The 20,481-nt window shown below is 45.3% G+C and overlaps 1 protein-coding gene across 3 annotated transcripts in view; it reads right to left on the reverse strand.

Moving 5' to 3' along the window:
• The window catches only part of MPRIP (myosin phosphatase Rho interacting protein), a 266,000-nt gene that overhangs the window by 99,459 nt on the left and 146,060 nt on the right, over positions 1-20,481 (reverse strand). For all 3 annotated transcript variants that reach the window (XM_030212573.1, XM_030212572.1, XM_030212574.1), the window contains exon 5: positions 19,344-19,428. In XM_030212573.1, coding sequence (XP_030068433.1) covers positions 19,344-19,428 — 85 coding nt within the window. The remainder of the gene's footprint in view (positions 1-19,343; positions 19,429-20,481) is intronic.

The raw sequence follows: 20,481 nt of genomic DNA on the forward strand, positions 1-20,481 counted from the left end.
TCTGCAGTTGTTTAAATCTTCAAGTGTGACCTTTGAAAATACCTTCGTCCAATCTTTTATTAGGAAACTCCCTTAGCATACACACTGAACCAAATGCTTTATTTGGTCACCAAAATTTAACCGCAACGTTATCTTCTTCGCTAAATGCCATTTTGCTAAGACGGATCTTAATGGTCACGTCCCGAATGACGTTTTGAGAACAGGGATCATCCAGTTTTTACAGCATGTTGCAGTAACACCTGTCAATAATAGTAACAATTTTTTAATAACAGTATATCTGATTTTTGAGTTCTTCGGTAATAAGTTGGGGGTCCTGTTTTTTTCCAGACACTGCCAGATAATATGAGAAAAGACGGCTGAGGGGAGATATGATAAGAGTTCTATAAAATAATGAGTGGAGTGGAACGGGTAGATGTGAATTGCTTGTTTAGTCTTTCCAAAAATACTAGGATTAGGGGGCACACAATGAAGCTTACAAAGCAGTAAACTTAAAACTAATCAGAGGAAATCTTTCTTCACTCAACATGTAATTAAACTCTGGCATTCGTTGCTAGAGAATGTAGTAAAAGCAGTTAGCTTAGTGGAGTTTAAAAAAGGTTTGGATGGCTTCCTAAAGGAAAAGTCCATAGACCATTATTAAAATGGGGAAACTCCACTGCTTATTTCTGGGATAAGCAGCATAAAATGTATTGTACTTTTTTGGGATCTTGCCAGGTACTTGTGACCTGGATTGGTCACAGTTGGAAACAGGATGTAGGGCTTGATGGACCTTTGGTCTGTCCCAGTATGGCAATACTTATGTTTATGTAAAGTGCGACAAAGGGTGGTGACATTAACTGTTTCCCTGGCAGAACTATCAGCATGGCCAGCATCATCCAGGCCCAGTCTTCTCTCATACCTTGACTTTCCCTCAGGGAAACTGGAATTGCAGTTGTACAGATGCTGTATGGGACAAACCTAGAGCAGAAATGACCTAGAGCTCTCAGGTCATGGGGTCATGCATTTGATAGATCGTCTTTCTGTGGTACAACCAAAGTGGTTTACATTTATGATATTCCAGTACTTTCTCTGTCCCTAGTGGGCTCACAGTTTTGTACCCGGGACAATGAAGGGTTAAGTGACTTGCCCAGGGTCACAAGGAGCTACAGTGGGAACTGAACCCAGTTCACAATACAACTAAATAATCCCATTGAGAAAATTTTGTATTCCGTCAAAAGAATTTAATTTAATTTAGAGGGAGAACCTCAATGCTACACACACCCAGCGGAACTCTGCTTATAACTGGGCCTACAGCAAAATAATTAATCATCGGTTCTACTGCCTCAATGAATCTATGACTATCAACAAGTGGAGAATAAAGCTCTAAGGTTGAAAAACCCCCCCACTAATTAGATCATAAATGCAGAATATATATTGATTCCACAATATCTTTGAATGAGGTGGTTGCAGGCTTGGAGACAACAGCAGCTGGATTGTTCTGGGACATTGAGATAAGCACCCAGTTTTTGCATTTGAACGTGGATTAAATTTGTGTGGTTAGAATTTGAAAGGGACATGTATTTTTGAAAGCATTATTCAGTCAAAGATATTGTGGAATAGTGACTGGGAGAAGCAAGGAGAAGGAACAGAAAGAGACCATGCTGGAACGCCTGCGACACCGCTGCTCCGATTCTCCCACCCAAACCAACGTTCCCTCCATGCTCTCCACTTCAGCTGGAAAGGTCACGAGCTAGAAGACACCATCAGGCGCCAGATTAAACCACTTCAAGCACAACGCTGTCATCCCTCACTTAAGCTCCAGTGGTAATAACACCACTTCAGGGAGATGAAGGCACCTAAGAACGATGAAACTGACTGGGAAATGTTCATCCAAGCCCGCTCCCTCCTCCCAGGCTCTCACCGCTAAGCTAAGCTCATACTTTATTTTTCCAGTAGCTAACCTATCTCCTGAGCGGGGACATAAGTCACAGCCTTTCCCACTCAGAATACACATCACCTCAGAAATGGGAACAATGGCTTAAATATCAGAGGCCTAAACAGACAAAAGGATATCGAAAACAGACCTGAAAGGGAGAGCTCTGTTCTTCCAGCTTTCAGTTACAGTGTAGTCAGGAGTGAGCGCTGCATCAGGTAAAGCAGGCATTGCTACCAAGGCGTTGCTGGGATGGTGTTTCCCAACTGGTGTGCCATTAAACTCAACCAGGAGTGCCTCAGAAAATATATCGCTACCATGCTAAGGTCAGTGCCCAGATTCTGCTCTCAGCACCTTGCAGCAAGGGACACCCCAAGGCACAAAGGCCAACAATAGATTTCCATATGCAACCCTTCCTCCCTCCGTCTACTCCAGGCGTACTCAAAATCGTCTGACAGGTGTGAGGGAGCTCACCATTCTCCTGCTGGGATACGTATGGCAATTAATGTCAAAAATCTTAGAAAATGCTAAGTTTTAATTTACTAAAAGGAGGAAAAAGGACTTCAGAGGCTCAGATTATGTCCAGTTTATATCCTTGAACTAATCGTTCAGCAAGGTTCTTCACTAGTCCTACAAAAAAAAGCCTCTTTATTTTTACCTTCTTTCATGAAATTTTTTTAAATTTCTTTTTCCATCAAAGTAAACACTTTAATAATCATTTGTGTAGGCTGTGATTTAGCTGGTACTTATCTGAGTATGTGTGCTATTATGCTCTACAGTTCGTCACCATCTCACAATGAGCTGCTTCAAGAGCGTCTTACAAATTCAGCAACCACAATACCCTACATCCTAATAAATTTAACGTTATTAACTTCAAAGGTACTGAAGGCTATATTATTTACTATTTCTGACTTCCCCTTTAGTTTGTTTAACCAAACATACTCAGATAAGTACCCGCTGAATCACAGCCTACAGAAATGATTATTCAAATGTTTACTTTGATGGAAAAAGAAATTTAAAAAAATATTTCATGAAAGAAGATAAAAATAAATAAGGAGGTTTCTTTTTTAGGACTAGTTGAAGCAGCTTGCTAAGCGATTAGTCCAAGGATGTAAAAGGGACATAATCTGAGCCTCTGAAGTCCTTGTTCCTCCTTTTAAAGTTTTATTTAGTAAACTAAGCATTTTCTATGTGTAATTACAATATTTGATAAGTGATTGCGTCAGCAGTGTAAACAATCAGCCACACTGGATAGTTAATTAATTTCAAAAGCCATCAGAAAACTGCTCCATCAAAATGGCTCCGTGTGTCTTTGCCCTCTCTTTTTTATTTTAAAATCTGAGAGAGACTGGTGGAACCTTCAGAGCTACCTCTTTTTTTGGACATTTAACACCTCTTGTACTTACTCCCAGCTCCACGAAAGCTGATGTCGCTGTTTTTATTAACGCAGGTATATCCTGGCCTTGAAAAGACTGGGAAACTACTATTACTACTACTATTTATCATTTCTATAGCGCTACAAGGCATACACAGCGCTGTACAACATACACAAAGACAGTCCCTGCTCAAAAAGCTTACAATCTACACTTCACTAGGGAGCAGAAACAGAGATGCAAGCTGCATCCTGAACGTCCCCCACCACAAGGGGGTGCTGCAGTACTTGAGTTGAACTGGAAGACGAATACAAAAGACTCTGTAGAACAGGACCCTCAACTCTAGACTGAAGTGAACTGGGATGGAAGATAAAATGTTTGTGGAGAGACACTCCTACCTTGCAACCCAGGCCTGGAACACCCTCCCCACAAACCTTAGGAGAATAACTGACTTACGTTTTGCAAAATGCCCAAATCATACTTCTTCACAAAATGTTTTACCGACACAAGATAAGTCTCCAAAGACCAAGCATGTAACCAGACAACCGCTCCTGCCCGTTCTGTCTCAAAAATGTCTCCTTCCTGTTCACTAGATCCTGGAATCTTGTTTTCCATAATTACACAGCTACCCAGTACGATCCCTATTACACCATGGACTCTTGACTATAATGCTCTTTCTCCTGTTAACCAGTTGACTGCAGCCTCTCTCTTGCAATGTAACAAACACAACAGATTCGTTGTCATAGTGGGTTCCCTGCTACTCTGGAACCCATGATGATTACGGTTCTCTATTTGATTCGTTATCTTCACAAGTCCTTTGTTACGCTGTAAACTTGTTGATTGCATTTCCTTATTAAAATGGAGACCACGTTAACCGATTCTGTTACACTGTAAGGCACACAGAACCAAACTTGATTTGGATAATGTGGGATGTAAGACTAAATAAATGGAAATGGAAAATGTGGAGGTTAGGGGTGGCGACAACTATTTAACTGAAATGTAACTTATGCTTTTGGCAAATGGCCCATTCTTCACCAAAAGTTTTCAAAGAAAAGAAAGTTAAGCATGGTACTGGTCTTGGGGTTTGGGTGACAGTATGAGCACAGGCGCTCATGGCATGTAACACATTCCATTTATTGCTCAACAGAGCAGCCAAGAATGAGAGGAATGATGAGCTGCTCCAGGACAGGAAGCAGAGCAGTACCTGCAAAATAAAGTGAGACCAATTTACAGCAGGAGAACAGAGCAATGTTTCGGACCACTGAGAAACTTCATTAGTTACCAATTTACCTTCAGCCTGTTTCTTCCAGACTACATGAACGTGCCTGTTTAACAGTGTGGCTTGATATTTTTAGATTTACATCGCACTGTTTTCTCTTGGATTTATAACACAAAACAGTACTGGGATAGCCTGAAAAATACATGCACTGAGTGTCACCAATCCACCACAATGATTTGATTTGATATGCTTCAGCAGGCTACCTAACACCATCTGAGAGATTTTTGCAAGTCCAGAGAGATGAGGGGACACTCCACGAAGTTACATAGTGGCACATATAAAACAAATAAGAGAAGATGAATTTAGTCACTCAACATATAGTTAAAAGCTGGAACTCATTGCCAGAGCAATGGTAAAAGAAGTTATGTAGCTCAATTTAAAAAAAAAGGTTTGGACAAATTCCTGGAGGAAAAGTCAATAAACCATTATCCCTGGAGCTGGTAGAATGGAATCTTGCCACTCTCTGGGATTCCGGAATCTTGCCACTCTCTGGGATTCCGTCTGGGACTTGTAACCTGGACAGGCCACTGTTGGAAAGAGAATACTGGGCTAGATGGACCCTTGGTCTGACCCAGTACTGTAGATCTAATGTTTAATCAGTAATCCAGTCTAGCAAATTTCATGCCAGGCAACATTCTACAGGCGTCTGGTGTATTTACAGTTTGAAGGAAGCAGTCTGAGCATGGACAAAAAGCTAACATACCAGCTCTTCAGCAGACCTACCCTGGAACAGCAGTATCTTTGCCAATAAACCAGGCCCCTCTCCCTGGATTACCTGGATCACACATTAAAGAGATGTTTTAAGCTCTGAAAATAGAAAACCACTTTCAATTTGATTGCAGAACCATGTTTCCACTTCCTCTACTGATTATTGCCGGCGCCAATGATAGTTTTCCTTTAGCAGGCAAGAGTTCTGGTTGCAGCAAATGTGCATGACAGGGCCACAACTGCAGAAATGAAGAATGGGACGGCTGGGGGCGCGGTGAAGTGGGATAAAAGGAAACTCAGATGTTGCTGAAAATATTTGTTCAGATAGGAACGCGGGACCCATGTGGTCACAACATCTTTGAACACTTTTCGTATTCATCCAACGAAAGGTACAAAAACCTGGAGAAAATTCTAGAATGGACACAGAACTCAATGCAGTGGAAAATGCACATTTGAGACTTTGGGAACAGAGTACATGCAAGACATTAAACGTCTCTCACAAGCTCCATTCCATAAGGAAAAGGTTAAATCAGACCTGGTTTTATCCCAACTGCATTTGTGATTCGTATTTTCCTTAGAACAACTGAAGGCTAGGAGGGGGGGGGGTGTTCTGGGGGTTTCACACCACTGCCTTTCACACCACTGCAAAACCAGTTAACAGTATTTAAACACACAAAGGTGAGAGCCACCAACCAGAGTGGGCTCAAACACCATCCTTAGGAAACCGAGGGTTAAAAAGAACTTTACCCAAAGAATGGGAACAGGCTGAAAGGGAGCCAAGCTTCACAGAAGCAGATTCAAAAGCCCAGCTCTCCCCCTCTTCCCCCACAGTCCCTTAACATGATGCAGAGAATCTATCCTGACAGGAAATTGGCTCCGTTTCCAGAAATACTTCAACCACTGCAGGACTGTTCTTCACTCCCCAGACTCCTTAAGACCAGAACAGAAAGGCTGCCACCCCCCCCCCCCCCACACCACCACCACCACAACTTCCCAATCTATCAAGTCACTAAAGAAGGTGAATTTGGCATGAAGGAAGGGCAAGTGGATGTCAAAACTAAAACAGGCCACCTGCGTCAGGAAGCCTGACCTGTTTCAAGCTTACAGAGATTACTTGTAGAATTCTATGTAAGTTGGTGCCAATATGTATTTTGTTTGACTTATTTTATTGTGTCTGTTATTTGTAATCCGCTGAGAATTGCTAAGATTATGCATAATATAAGTATTTTAAATAAACAAATACATTTGGTGACAAGTCTAAGCTGGAAAGGTTTGCAAATAGGACACAAAGACCGGGAAAAGAATGCACCGAAAAACAAAAGGAGGAAGTTATGCCAAGAGCCGGCCTGGTGGCAACCACTGAAAGGCTCTGGTTCGATACCCGAGTTGTCTCTTCCACTTCCCAGCTTGGCCGAGGAGGCTGAGGCTGAATTCACTGCATTCTCAGCAGACAAAACTTATAGTTATTGCTCAAAGGTGAAATCTGGTGGCTGAATTGAAGGGCCATAACTGCAGGCTCTTTCCAGGACCCTTACAACAAAGTGCCCAGGCTCAGGACAGTCACTGCAAAGACTGAAACTCCAGTAATATGGAACATGAGGATAGTACAATCGTTGTCCGGCAAATGAGAAGATGGATTTGGATAGTTTCCTAAAAGAAAAGTCCAGAAGCAATTATTAAAATGGACTTGGGGAAAAATCCAGTGCTTATTTCTAGGATAAGCAGCATAAAATGTATTGTACTGTTTTAGGATCTTGCCAGGCACTTGTGAACTGGATTGGCCACTGTTGGAAACAGGATTCTGGGCCTGATGGACGTTCAGTCTGCCCTAGTACGGCAATACTTATGTACTTATGTAATCAAATATTGAAGCTAGGGTGTTTTGATCTTTCTTCTTTGCTATTCAAAATTTCAACTATTTTGCAATACTCGAAATTTATCTTTTTTTTTCTTTTCCTAGTCCTCGTGGGATTTTGTCAAAGAAATTGTTTACTGGTTTATTTGCATACCAGGTGGCTAAGTTGGTGGAACTCTGTCCCTTTTAAAATAAGGCACGTTTTTAGCTAGGGCACTCGGAAACGTTTTTCTTTAGGAAATATGTGATTGGGAAGTAATACATTGCAGTTATATTAGGGATTTTGTGATTGTGAGACTTTTATTAATGATTTTGTTATTTACACCTATTTTATTACTGTTACATCATAGATTCATTTTGATCTAGTATTCTTTATGTATACCCTGGAGGAAAGGAGAAACAGGGGTGATATGAAACAGACATTCAAATATTTGAAAGGTATTAATCCGCAAACAAACCTTTTCCGTAGATGGGAAGGTGGTAGTACTAGAGGACATGAAATGAGATTGAAGGGGGGCAGACTCAAGAAAAATGTCAGGAAGTATTTTTTCAAGGAGAGAGTGGTGGATACTTGGAATGCCCTCCCGCGGGAGGTGGTGGAGATGAAAATGGTAACGGAATTCAAAAATGCATAACATAGTAACATAGTAGATGATGGCAGAAAAAGACCTGCATGGTCCATCTAGTCTGCCCAACAAGATAAACTCATATGTGCTACTTTTTGTGTATACCAATACCTTGATTTTTGTACCTGTCCTTTTGAGGGCACAGGCCGTGTAAGTCTGCCCAGCACTATCCCCGCCTCCCAACCACCAGCCCCGCCTCCCACCACCGGCTCTGGCACGGACCGTATAAAGTCTGCCCAGCACTATCCCCGCCTCCCGCCACCGGCTCTGCCACCCAATCTCGGTGAAGTTCCTTAGGATCCATTCCTTCTGAACAGGATTCCTTTATGTTTATCCCACGGGTGTTTGAATTCTGTTACTGTTTTCATTTCCACCACCTCCCGCGGGAGGGCATTCCAAGCATCCACTACTCTCTCCGTGAAAAAATACTTCCTGACATCTTTCTTGAGTCTGCCCCCCCTTCAATCGCATAGGATAAACAAAGGAATCCTCAGAAGCTTAGTGGAGATTGGGTGGCAGAACCAGTGGTGGGAGGCGGGGCTAGTGGTTGGGAGGTGGGGCTAGTGCTGGGCAGACTTCTACGGTCTGTGCCCTGAAAATGGCATATGCAAATCAAGGTCAGGTATACACAAAAAGTAGCACATATGAGTTTATCTTGTTTGGCAGACTGGATGGACCGTACAGGTCTTTCTCTGCCATCATCATCTACTATGTATGTTTATTGACAGGGCCAGTCTTAGGCCGAGGCGGCCGCATAGGGTCCCACACTTAGGGGGGCCCCGCACGGTGCGCCTCAGTCACCCTCCTCCCAGGGCCGGGTAAGCAACAAGCAAGGAAAGCATGGCAGGGCCGTGCCATGCTTACCGCCACTTATCTGCCCGCCCTGGCGCCCTCTTCTCCCCCCAAGGATCATTTTTCTTTTCTTTTAAATTTACCTAACCTCCGTCGCCGGAATCCGACTGCATGGGCAGCAGCATCACTGAAAGCGCTCCTCCCCTTCTGAGTCCCCCCAAGGTCTCTAGTAGAAGTTTCCTGATTTGTTCATTCTCAGTGTCCCGCCCTCGAGGGTGGGACACTGAGAATGAACAAATCAGGAAGCTTCTGCTAGAGACCTCGGGGGGACTCGGGATGGGAGGAGCGCTTTCAGTGACGCTGCTGCTGTCCATGCGGACTCGGAGGTCAGGTAAATTTAAAATAAAAGAAAAAGGATCCTTGGTTGGGGGGAGAAGAGGGCGCTAGGGCGGGCAGGCAGTTGGACATGGGAGCGGGAGGGCAAGGGAGAGAGGACCTGGACATGGATGGCAGGGCTCAGAGAGAGGGGAATTGCTGGATAGGGATGAATGGAGGGGGCAGGGGACAGAGGAGCATGGATGGATATGGATTGCAGGACAGGGCTCAGGGAGAGAGGGGAATTGCTGGATAGGGATGAATGGAGGGGGCAAGGGACAGATGGGCATGGATGGATATGGATTGCAGGGCAGGGCTCAGGGAGAGAGGGGAATTGCTGGATAGGGATGAATGGAGGGGGCAGGGGACAGAGGAGCATGGATGGGCATGGATTGAGAGGGCAGGGCTCAGGGAGAGAGGGGAATTGCTGGATAGGGATGAATGGAGGGGACAGATGGGCATGGATGGATATGGATTGCAGGGCAGGGCTCAGGGAGAGAGGGGAATTGCTGGATAGGGATGAATGGAGGGGGCAGGGGACAGAGGAGCATGGATGGGCATGGATTGAGAGGGCAGGGCTCAGGGAGAGAGGGGAATTGCTGGATAGGGATGAATGGAGGGGACAGATGGGCATGGATGGATATGGATTGCAGGGCAGGGCTCAGGGAGAGAGGGGAATTGCTGGATAGGGATGAATGGAGGGGGCAGGTGACAGAGGAGCATGGATTGGGAGGGCAGGGCTCAGGGAGAGAGGGGAATTGCTGGATAGGGATGAATGAAGGGGGCAAGGGACAGAGGAGCATGGATGGGAGGGCAGGGCTCAGGGAGAGAGGGAAATTGCTGGACATGGAGGGGAGGGAGGAGAAATGCTGGATATGCTTGGAGGGGAAATTGCTGAATTTAAGGGCTGGATCGGAACACTTTGAAGGCAGACGCTAAAACTGGAGAAAGGATAGGGACAGGGCTACAGATGGTAGACAGGACACATAAGGACACAGAAGGATGGTGGACATGGTGAGAGAAATAATATTAAATGGAAAGAAGACACTGCATAAAACAGAAGACACTGGGACCAAAGCAAATAGAAAAACCAAATGATCAGACAACAAAGGTAGAAAAAAGTATTTTATTCAGAATTTATTAATTGGAATATGTCAGCTTTTGGAAATGTGCATCTCTGATATTTTGCATGTAAGTTCTAATTTTTCTAGTATTGCTGAATGCTGAGTCTGACTTCTTGAGGTAACTTTCCAGTTCAGTATTTTGCCTTCATATCTGTTGTGCCATGTGTGATCAAGGTGCAGTATCCTGCTAGCGTGTAGCATTTGCAGCCCTTTTTGTTTTGTTTTTTTCACGAGGTAGTGTATTGGTGTTTTAGAGCCTGGTGTAATTACAGTTCTGCCTTTCCACGCATAAGGTTGTAGCTCGTCCTGTCCTTGGAATTAGTGCTGTTATGGTTTGGTAAGGTTATGAGTGTGCTTTTGCACAGGTTTGTGTATAGTGTTTTCCAGTGGAGAGATTGTGTGTCTGCACCTCTGACCCCCCCCCCCCCCCCCGGGGTTATGAGAATTGGAACTACTAATTGTAGTGGACTTGAACTGAATAATTTCTGGGGGGGGGGGGGGGGGTTCATGATAGCATTGTGCTTATTATTTCAATCAGTTTTTCTGTACAAGTTTAGCTTCATTTGTCTTTATTTGAAAGTTCATAAATAAAAAATTTTCTAAAAATTATTATCATCAATGGGGTGGAGCTGGGGTGGGGGGCGGGGCTAGGATGGGGCCCCACCAAATTGGTCTGCACAGGGCCCCTCACTTGCTAAGACCGGCCCTGTTTATTCGAATCCACTATGTACTATTTGATTGGTAATAACGGGCAATAAATGAACTAACTGTAAATATACAATATAGATCTTGCTGCTCCACCTGAGCTCTGCCAACCTTCACCCTCATGGAAGACGATTCGCATACTGTGTAAAAACGTGTGTTTATATTTCTGTTTATTAGTACTTGTTATACTGCCTTATCTGTAAAGCAGGGTAGAGTGGTTTACAAAGTAAATAAATTAACCAAGGAAGAAATGGAGACAGAGCTCCATTATATGACAGGAGAGATGCCTCGCATTCATTCTGAACGAGAGTGGAGAGCAATAGAAACATACAGGCAAAACCTTAGCCGTTTCAGGCATCCACAGAAACAGATCGCCAAACGCTAAAGGCAAGAAAGGTGAATCTGCCCGTGGCCCGCCCACCAGCATGCCCGTTTGTCCAGAAATCCAGACAAACGGGCAGATTGCTAGCCTCCCCTCCCCTTACTTACTACTGCCCTGGTGGTCTAGTGACCTCTTCAGCCTTCGGGGTAGGAAAGAGCCCCCTCTTTCCTGCCCGGAGCGCTGCCCTGCATGCATCCTTCAACTCTCGGCAGCCATTTTGAATCAGCGCCAAGATCTGCGACAGGAAGGATGCATGCAGGGCAGTGCTCCAGGCAGGAAAGAGGGGGCTTTTTCTTGCCCCGAAGAGGTCACTAGACCACCAGGGCAGTAGTAAGGTAAGGGGAGGGGGGTGACGGGAAGGGGAAAATGTGACAGGGGGCGGAGCAAGGGCATGAAATGGGGGCGGGGTGGGGTGTGTGGTGGGGGTGGGGCATGCATCCTCCTTTTTGGGGGACAAAATATGGTAACCCTAGTGGTAGTTCCAGTCTCACTACATGCCATTTCCCACGCTAGCAGAAATATTCAAAAATATTTCCACAGGTGCTAATCGGGCAGCACTGCAGGCTACCCGGTCACTGCCAGGTTAGTGCAGGAGCCCTTAACGCCACCTCAATGGATGGCATTGTGCTTCCTCCCACATGGCCATGTGGTAAGAGCAATCTTACCACACAGCCAGGGCTATATTCAGCCTTTTTTTTTTTTTTTTTTTTACCTGCTGCAGTAAAAAAAAGGCTGCAGTGTGTGGCAAAAACTACCCCCGTCGCTAGCACAGGGCCCTTTTTACTGCAGCTTAGGGGGCCAATCCACTCAGCAGGAGATTTAGGGTCCACCCCCAGCCCAGCTCCGCCCTACCACGCCCATTGCTCCACCCAACTCTACCCATTTCTCCGCCCCAGCCCATCCCATCTCCACCTTCAGCTCCGCCCTGGCCCACCCATTGCTCCACCCAACTCCACCCGTTTCTCCTTCCCAGCACAGCTGATTCGTGGCCTGTGGCTACAGGAGTGGTCTCCCAGTCCAGCGGCAGCAGGAAACTTCTTCATAAAACGTCATCTGATGCTGCCGTGGGGCGTGGGATCGGCAATAGCAGGAGATGGTACTTTATGAAAATGCCTCCTGCCGTCGTTGGATGGGAAGGCCACTTGGCGGGAGATCCCGGAACTTGGCAGGTTTCCACGGGTAAACCTTCAGTTTCGACATAAACTGCCGTATTTTGAAAGGTCTGAAGTCTTTTCAAATTGGATGCGGTATGGTCAGCAGTGTGTACGTTTATGCAATTTTATAAGTGCGCACTTCTGTGTATAAAACTGATAGGAAGCTTCCAGCGGCCCTACCAGTGAGTCAGTGACCCTTTATATGATTCGCCACATGCATCATGTTTATTCAGCCGTAGGCATTGGAGCAGACCTTCATCCCATCCAAAGAAACCACCAGTCCAGGGAGCAACTTCATCCAGGTGCGAGCAGGGCTATAGACATTCGAGCTGGCGATTCCAAACTAGGCCACAGGAACACTTTGTGCAGTTTTGTTTTGTTTACACGCACATATAAAGTTCCTAATTTTACAAAAGCCTTATTTGGCATGGAAAAAAAACAAGTTTTATATGTGGGGAAAGGCTTAGAAAATTATCAGCATGATGTTCAGCTTTCCATGATAGGGCAGGAACTCCTTTTTTTATCAGATTAAAAAAAAAGAAATGGCACCCCCTTGGTGGTCCTCTAAGTCTGACAGGTCCCTCACTTTTTACAGGACACAAATGCACCAGTGGCCAGGGATCACCATATGCCCCTCTGTTCCTGCAGAAGCTGGGACAGACCTGGCAATGGGACAAGGCTCCAGACGCTGGTGCTACTGCCTTTCCCTTATTTGGTCCTCGGCTGTTTGGTTTCTGTAAGATTTCTGGGAGTTGTCATAGAAACGCAGCGTAACCTGAAATGTTATAATGAGCCTGCAGTTTTACTTTTCCACAGGATTTTTTCCCTCGTCCCCCCCCCCCTTAAGTCTTTTTTATGCTGGATAATTCATACTGGTGGGGGGGCATTGTGAGGGGTTTTTTTGTCATGAAAGCAGATTTGCAGCCCCTCAGCTTTAGCTGCTGGATCAGGGCCTGGTTGCCTAAGAGTGAGTGGAATTAATGGGTTGGGACATCCGGGACGCTCTTCTGCGAGCCAACCTGTTCAAACTCCCTCTATAACAATGCCACAGGGTAACTGTGGACAAATCTGACCCTTTGCTTGTACCCAATCACTCCAGGTGTCCCTCTGCCCCTTGCCTGCTGTGTGACCACAGTCCTCTCTCTCGCCCTTACCATTGTGCGTGAATTCTGTCACCATTCATTGCCGCCGCCACCATGACCAGCACCCCCCAATAATAGTAGTATTTCTTCAAAGCTTCTCCTTTCAACTTGGTATCAAGGCAGAGACAGGCTCAGAAAAGACACTCTTACATCCTAGTGGGTCAGAAAACGTCCAAGCAGGTTTATTCTAATTAGTTAACACAATTACTCAAGAGCTCTAATGCGATTGATGCATTTATTTTGTGCATGATTAAAAATTTTAATTGCCATTAATCAGCCAGGGCCGGCGCTATCTCTAACCCCTCTCCTCCGGCAGTTCTGTCTCTCCCCCCGCACTCCTCCCCCTCCAGCCATTTTCTAAACTTGGCTTCCTCCACCGGCCCCAAGAGCCCTTTTGTAGCCACATCTCATCTCCTCTGATGCAACTTCCTGTTTCCGAGACGGTGGGCTGCAGCTGCAGGAAGGCTCTCAAGCCCAGCAGAGAAAGTCTGCTTGCACTTCAGACACTGCCCGTGACCCAGCCAAGTTTTTAAAATGGCCATAGGGGGCTGGGGGTGAGACACAGGTATGGGGAGGGGGAGGTCAGAGGTACAGTTAAACTCATAATTAAGGTCTTAATCATGAAATTAATCATGATTCAAATTTTTAATCATCCAACAGCCCTAATTCCAGTAACATAACAAGTGCGTATGTGAGTTACCCCTGCATATGTGAGTGGTGGAGTAACCTAAATGTTAGTGCAGCGGACTTTGATCTTGGGGAACTGGGTTCGATTCCCACTGCAGCTCCTTGTGACCTTGGGCAAGTCACTTAACCCTCCATTGCCCCAGGTACAAATAAGTAGCTGTCTATACTATGTAAATCGCTTTGAATGTAGTTGCAAAAACCACAGAAATCCCATCCCTTTTCTCTTTCATAAAAAAAGAGTCACGGGGTACAGGATGCAGCAGTAATGGAACCACCAATGAAATACTTCTGGTCATGTCCCACTGCACACCCACCAAAACGTGACAGCACCCCAGCCCTTCCCTGCTTCTGGCAACAAAAAGCTCTGCCACTAGCTATCTCCTAGAGAGACAGGGCATTGTTGTCACCCCTCACAGGACTCCCTGCACTCTCAAGGAGAGGGCAGTTGTTCTGAGAATGAAGTCTGTCTCACATCTGTAACCAATACACAGCAGGGGAGGAGAGGCAGGCACAGCACAGCGAGATGCAGTAGATGTACTCAGTCCTTGCCAAAACCAGTAGGGTCTCAGCATATGAAAGCACCTTGAGGTGGGTTCCTTGTGAATAGGGTTACCATTTTGTGTCCTCTGAAAAAGAGGACACATGCCACGCCCCCTACCCCGCCCCCACCACGCCTCATGCCCTGCACCACCACGCCCCCTTCAGGTCCTCGTTCCACCCCTATTCCCCTCCCCCCCCCCCACACTTACTATCTAGCCCTGGTGGTCTAGTAGCGTCTTCTCTTCTGGGCAGGAAAGAGCCCCCTCTTTCCTGCCCTTGCCTGCTGCATCCTCCTCGGTCTGGCTGGGGATTCAAAATGGCCACCGAGAGTTGAAGCGGCCTCGCGAGAGTTCAACTCTCGACGGCCATTTTGAATCCCCAGCCAGACCGAGAAGGATGATAGACAGGGGAGGCAGCGCTCCGGGCAGGAAAGAGGGGGCTCTAGACGTCACTAGACCACCAGGGAACATGGTAAGGAAGGGGAGGGGACGGGAGACCAGACCCACGGCGCCTGCCCGCACCCGCGCCCACGTTTGTCCAGAAATCCGGACAAACGTGGCCGCGGGCAAAATCCGCCGGACGCCCCGAACATGCCCTCAAAAAGAGGACATGTCCGGGGAAATCCGGACGAATGGTAACCCTACTTGTGAAGACCCCTCCACATACAAAAGAAACTCTACAACACTAGATTCACTTAAACTGGAAAGCATGGGCACACAGTGGGGCCAACTGAACAGTCTTACCAGTGGGGTTTTGAAAAGCATACAGGAAACAAGGGCTGGGCCTCCCCCATCTCCTGCTGTGACTAAGGGACAGACACAGCTTCTAAAGAACCAATCTCAGCAGCAGTGAAAAAAAGTTAAAGACCACAACTCTTCTCTTCCTAGATGCCCCTTGCTATTTTCAGCAGTACCAGTACAGGGTATTTCAGCAGAAGCCTGAAGCAGTGAGATCTCTTACTCACTAGGGGGGTGCTGGGAGGTTAGGAATGAGTCACACCAGCAGCAGGCGTTGACCATTTATAGTAAGAGGAGTTGTCCTGGCCCCCACTTTTCCTCTCCCCCCACTGTGGTGAGAGTCTGAATTCCAGAGTGATTTTTCTCCCATTCTCGTTATCTCTGAAGTTACTGCCTATAAGGAAATGGTCATGCTCCCCTACTCCTTTTAAGGATGCTCATCTGACGCTGCTCAGTGGGTACGCTGCGCTCTCAGTGGTAGCATATTCCCCACCCTCTCAGCTCTCTTCACATTCAGGGTCTCTCAACTTATCAAAGTAATTATGAGCACTTCTACCTTTAATCCACTTATCAAACAAGTACCTTCTCCCTGACCACAAACTCCAACAAGATGGAACAGTGATGGGTTCCTAAGCCGTGACAGCAACTACTAAATACCTTTATTTTCAGATTGTGCAAAAGCCCACAGGAATGAGCTGGCAGACCATCCCCATGGGGAGGGATGGGGGGGGGGGGGAGGGCAGGAAACAGAGTGTGAAAGAAGGCAGAGTACTTTAAAACTGTTTGCTGACTGACCTCATAAGAACATAAGCATTGCCATACCGGGACAGACCAAAGGATCATCAAGCCCAGTATCTAGCTTCCAACAGAGGCCAATCCAGGTCACAAGATCTGGCAAGATCCCAGAACAGTAAAACAGATTTTATGCTGCTTACCCTAAAAATAGGCAGTGGATTTTCCAAAGTCCATCTTAAGTACATAAGAACATAAGTATTGACATACTGGGACAGACCGAAGGTCCATCAAGCCCAGCATCCTGTTTCTATCGGTGGCCAGTCCAGGTCATAAGTACCTGGCAAGATCCCAAAAAAGTACAATACATTTTATGCTGCTTATCCCACAGATAAGCAGTGGATTTTCCCCAAGTCCATTTTAATAATGGTCTATGGACTTTTCCTTGAGGAAGCCATTCAAACCTTTTTTTAAACCCCGCAAAGCTAACTGCTTTTACTACATTCTCTGGCAATGAATGCCAGAGTTTAATTATACATTGAGTGAAGAAACCTTTTCTCCGATTCGTTTTAAATTTACCACTTTCTAGCTTCATCGCATGCCCCCTGGTCCTAGTATTTTTGGAATGCGTAAACAGACACTTCACATCTACCCTTTCAACTCCACTCATTATTTTATAGACCTCTATCATATCTCCCCTCAGCTGTCTTTTCTCCAAGCTGAAGAGCCCTAGTGGCTTCAGCCTTTCCTCATAAGGAAATCTTCCCATCTCCTTTATCATTTTCGTTGCCCTTCTCTGTACCTTTTCTAATTCCACTATATCTTTTTGAGATGCGGTGACCAGAACTGAACATAATATTTGAGATGTGGTCACACCATGGACCGATACAAAGGCATTATAACATCCTCATTTTTGTTTTCCATTCCTTTCCTAATAATACCTAACATTCTATAGCTTTCTTAGCTGCAGCAGCACACTGAGCAGAAGGTTTCAACGTATCATCAACGACGACACCTAGATCCCTTTCTTGGTCCGTGACTCCTAACGTGGAACCTTGCATGACATAGCTATAATTTGGGTTCCTCTTTCCCACATGCATCACTTTGCACTTGCTCACATTAAACATCATCTGCCATTTAGATGCCCGGTCTCCCAGTCTCTTAAGGTCCTCTTCTAATTTTTCACAATCCTCTCGCAATTTAACAACTTTGAATAACTTTGTGTCATCAGCAAATGTAATTATCTCACTAGTTACTCCCATCTCTAGGTCATTTATAAATGTGTTAAAAAGCAGCAGTCCCAACACAGACCCCTGGGGAACCCCACTATCTACCCTTCTCCATTGAGAATACGGACCATTTAATCCTACTCTCTGTTTTCTATCCTTTAACCAGTTTTTAATCCACAATAGGTTATCAATAGAAATCAAACAAAATAAAACATGGAAAAGAAAATAAGATGATACCTTTTTTATTGGACATAACTTAATACATTCCTTGATTAGCTTTCGAAGGTCGCCCTTCTTCCTCAGATCGGAAATAAGCAAATGTGCTAGCTGACAGTGTATATAAGTGAAAACATTCAAGCATTACTATGATAGTCTGACAGGGTGGGAGGAGGGGGTGGGTAGGAAGTATGCATGGGGACATCAAAGCATATCATTGATATTCTAACAGGATGGGTGTGGATAGGTGAGGGGAGGGTGATCAACAGAGACATACAGCTTTATGGTTTATAATGGGCTAGGAACCCCAGATCCTTGTTAAGTCCTTTCTGTTGGGTGTTAAAATATTCAATCATTCTGACTTCAAAGGTCTTACGTTCTTGTATGGTTTTAAAGTTACCTTTCAGTATTCTCACTGTGAAATCACTGGTACAGTGTCCTGGTTCTGTGAAGTGCTGTCCCACCGGGGTGGGGGCCCTACTGGCTGTATTGTTCATGTGATGTCTATGTAAATTGAATCTTGTCTTAAGCATCTGGCCTGTTTCTCCAATATAGCATCCTTTGTTACATTTTTTACACTGAATGATATATACCACATTGGAAGATGAGCAAGTGAAAGATCCCTTTATGTTGAATATCTTTCCTTTGTGGATGACTTTGGGGTCCTGTGAAATATTTTGGCATAGTTTGCAACTGGATAAATTACAGGGAAGTGTGCCCTTCTGTTCCTTTTCAGTCTGTGATGGAAGTTTACTTCTGATTAGCTTGTGTTTTAAGTTGGGTGGCTGTCGGAAGGCCAGTACTGGTGGGGATGGGAATATCAATGATATGCTTTGATGTCCCCATGCATACTTCCTACCCACCCCCCTCCTCCCACCCTGTCAGACTGTCATAGTAATGCTTGAATGTTTTCACTTATATACACTGTCAGCTAGCACATTTGCTTATTTCCGATCTGAGGAAGAAGGGCAACCTTCGAAAGCTAATCAAGAAATGTATTAAGTTATGTCCAATAAAAAAGGTATCATCTTATTTTCTTTTCCATGTTTTATTTTGTTTGATTTCTATTGATAACCTTAAGAGTGGACTAACACAGCTACCACACTCCTCTACTTAATCCACAATAGGACACTACCTCCTATCCCATGACTCTCCAATTTCCTCTGGAGTCTTTCATGAGGTACTTTGTCAAACACCTTTTGAAAATCCAGATACATAATATCGACCGGCTCACCTTTATCCACATGTTTGTTCACTCCTTCAAAGAAATGTAATAGATTGGTGAGGCAAGATTTCCCTTCACTAAATGCATGTTGGCTTTGTCTCATTAATCCATGCTTTTGAATATGCTCTGTAATTTTGTTCCTTATAATAGTCTCTACCATTTTGCCTGACACCAATGTCGGACTCACCGGTCTATAATTTCCCAGATCATCTCTGGAACCCTTTTTAAAAAATTGTCGCTACATTGGTCACCTTCCAATCTTCCGGTACCACACTTGATTTTAAAGATATATTATTAACAATTGCCCTGAAAGTTCATTTTTGAATTATATCAGTCCAGTGCCCTTCACTGCAATCTCTGGAAGGCTCATTCGAGACACCAGTGTGGCACAACACAGGCTCTCCCACACATAGATCTGACGCACAGTGCCTCATTCATGCACAAAACTTCAGTTGCTCTCATGCTCCAGGAAGTACTGAATTACAATACAGGGAGTTAACAGACCCATAGTCCCTTGCCACAATGTGAAATATCATCTTGTGGGATTTACCTGTGGTGTTGGGGGCTCCACCTTCCTTTTCTTCTTCTGGTTTTGCTTGTTGGTCCTGGGATAGACAATCAACATCTCCATCCACCTACAAGGGAGCAAAGATCGAGATGAAACCCTGAAACACTACAGCAACACGACATACGGTGCTCAGTCCAACCCAAGGTAGACCCCAGATGCTCAGAGAGGTGATTGACCAACCAGGCCATATGCTCCCATTTGAATGCCTTCTGAACGAACACATACATACACTCATCCTCAAACTAAACTCTTCTAATACGCTGCACAAGGGCAAAAAAAAAAAAAAATCACGCTCATGATGGTTAAATCACAATTATCTCAAAAGTTCTCTCTATGAACACTCAGTGCGCATGTAAATGTCAACCCTATGGTCCTGAAGGCAAAGCATTCAATGAGAATCAAGCGTGTTGGTTTCACTGTGAAAGAGTTAGTCCAAGGGGAACCATCACTCACATACCCTCCCGCCTTACCTCACTCATAGTCCAGATTCTCCCCACTTCTATTCCCCCCTAAATGTGTCCCACAATTCCCCTTCTTCTCTCCCCCCAATGTGTTCCACATCTCCCCCTCTTCTTTGTTCCCCCCTTCTCTTTGTTCTGCCACCATTACCCTGCCGGAAAAAGTACTAGAACACAACCTACATAGTAACAAGAAGGAAACCATGGTGGGGAGAGGGGCTTTGACCATCCTGTCAGAGGAGGCGGGATGCAATAGGCCTTGAACATGCATGTACATGTGCATTGTCCAAAGTCCATTGCTGAAAACAGCTTTATAGGGCAGCTTTGCAGGCACTGCACTGTGTCCCATGTCTCCCCCCTCCCCCCAAGCTGTTGCCTTAGGCAGATGCCGAGTCCTCCTACTGGCTGGGCTGACTCTCCACAGCTCCCAATTACACATGACAAAGTGTTATTTGTACAGCATTTATACAACCTTTCACCATTAACTCTTCATTTTACCCTTCTTTAAGTAGCTCCGCTAAACTCACAAATATCCGCTTTGAATGTAGTTGCAAAAACCTCAGAAAGGCGGTATATCAAGTCCCATTTCCCTTCCCTTGCAGTGGCCAAAACCTCCATCCCTGGGTCTGGCAACACTCCTTTCTCAGGCTGCCCTCCCCAGT

The sequence above is a fragment of the Microcaecilia unicolor genome, chromosome 8 (assembly GCF_901765095.1).
Source record: "Microcaecilia unicolor chromosome 8, aMicUni1.1, whole genome shotgun sequence".
NCBI classification, from domain to species: Eukaryota; Metazoa; Chordata; class Amphibia; order Gymnophiona; family Siphonopidae; genus Microcaecilia; species Microcaecilia unicolor.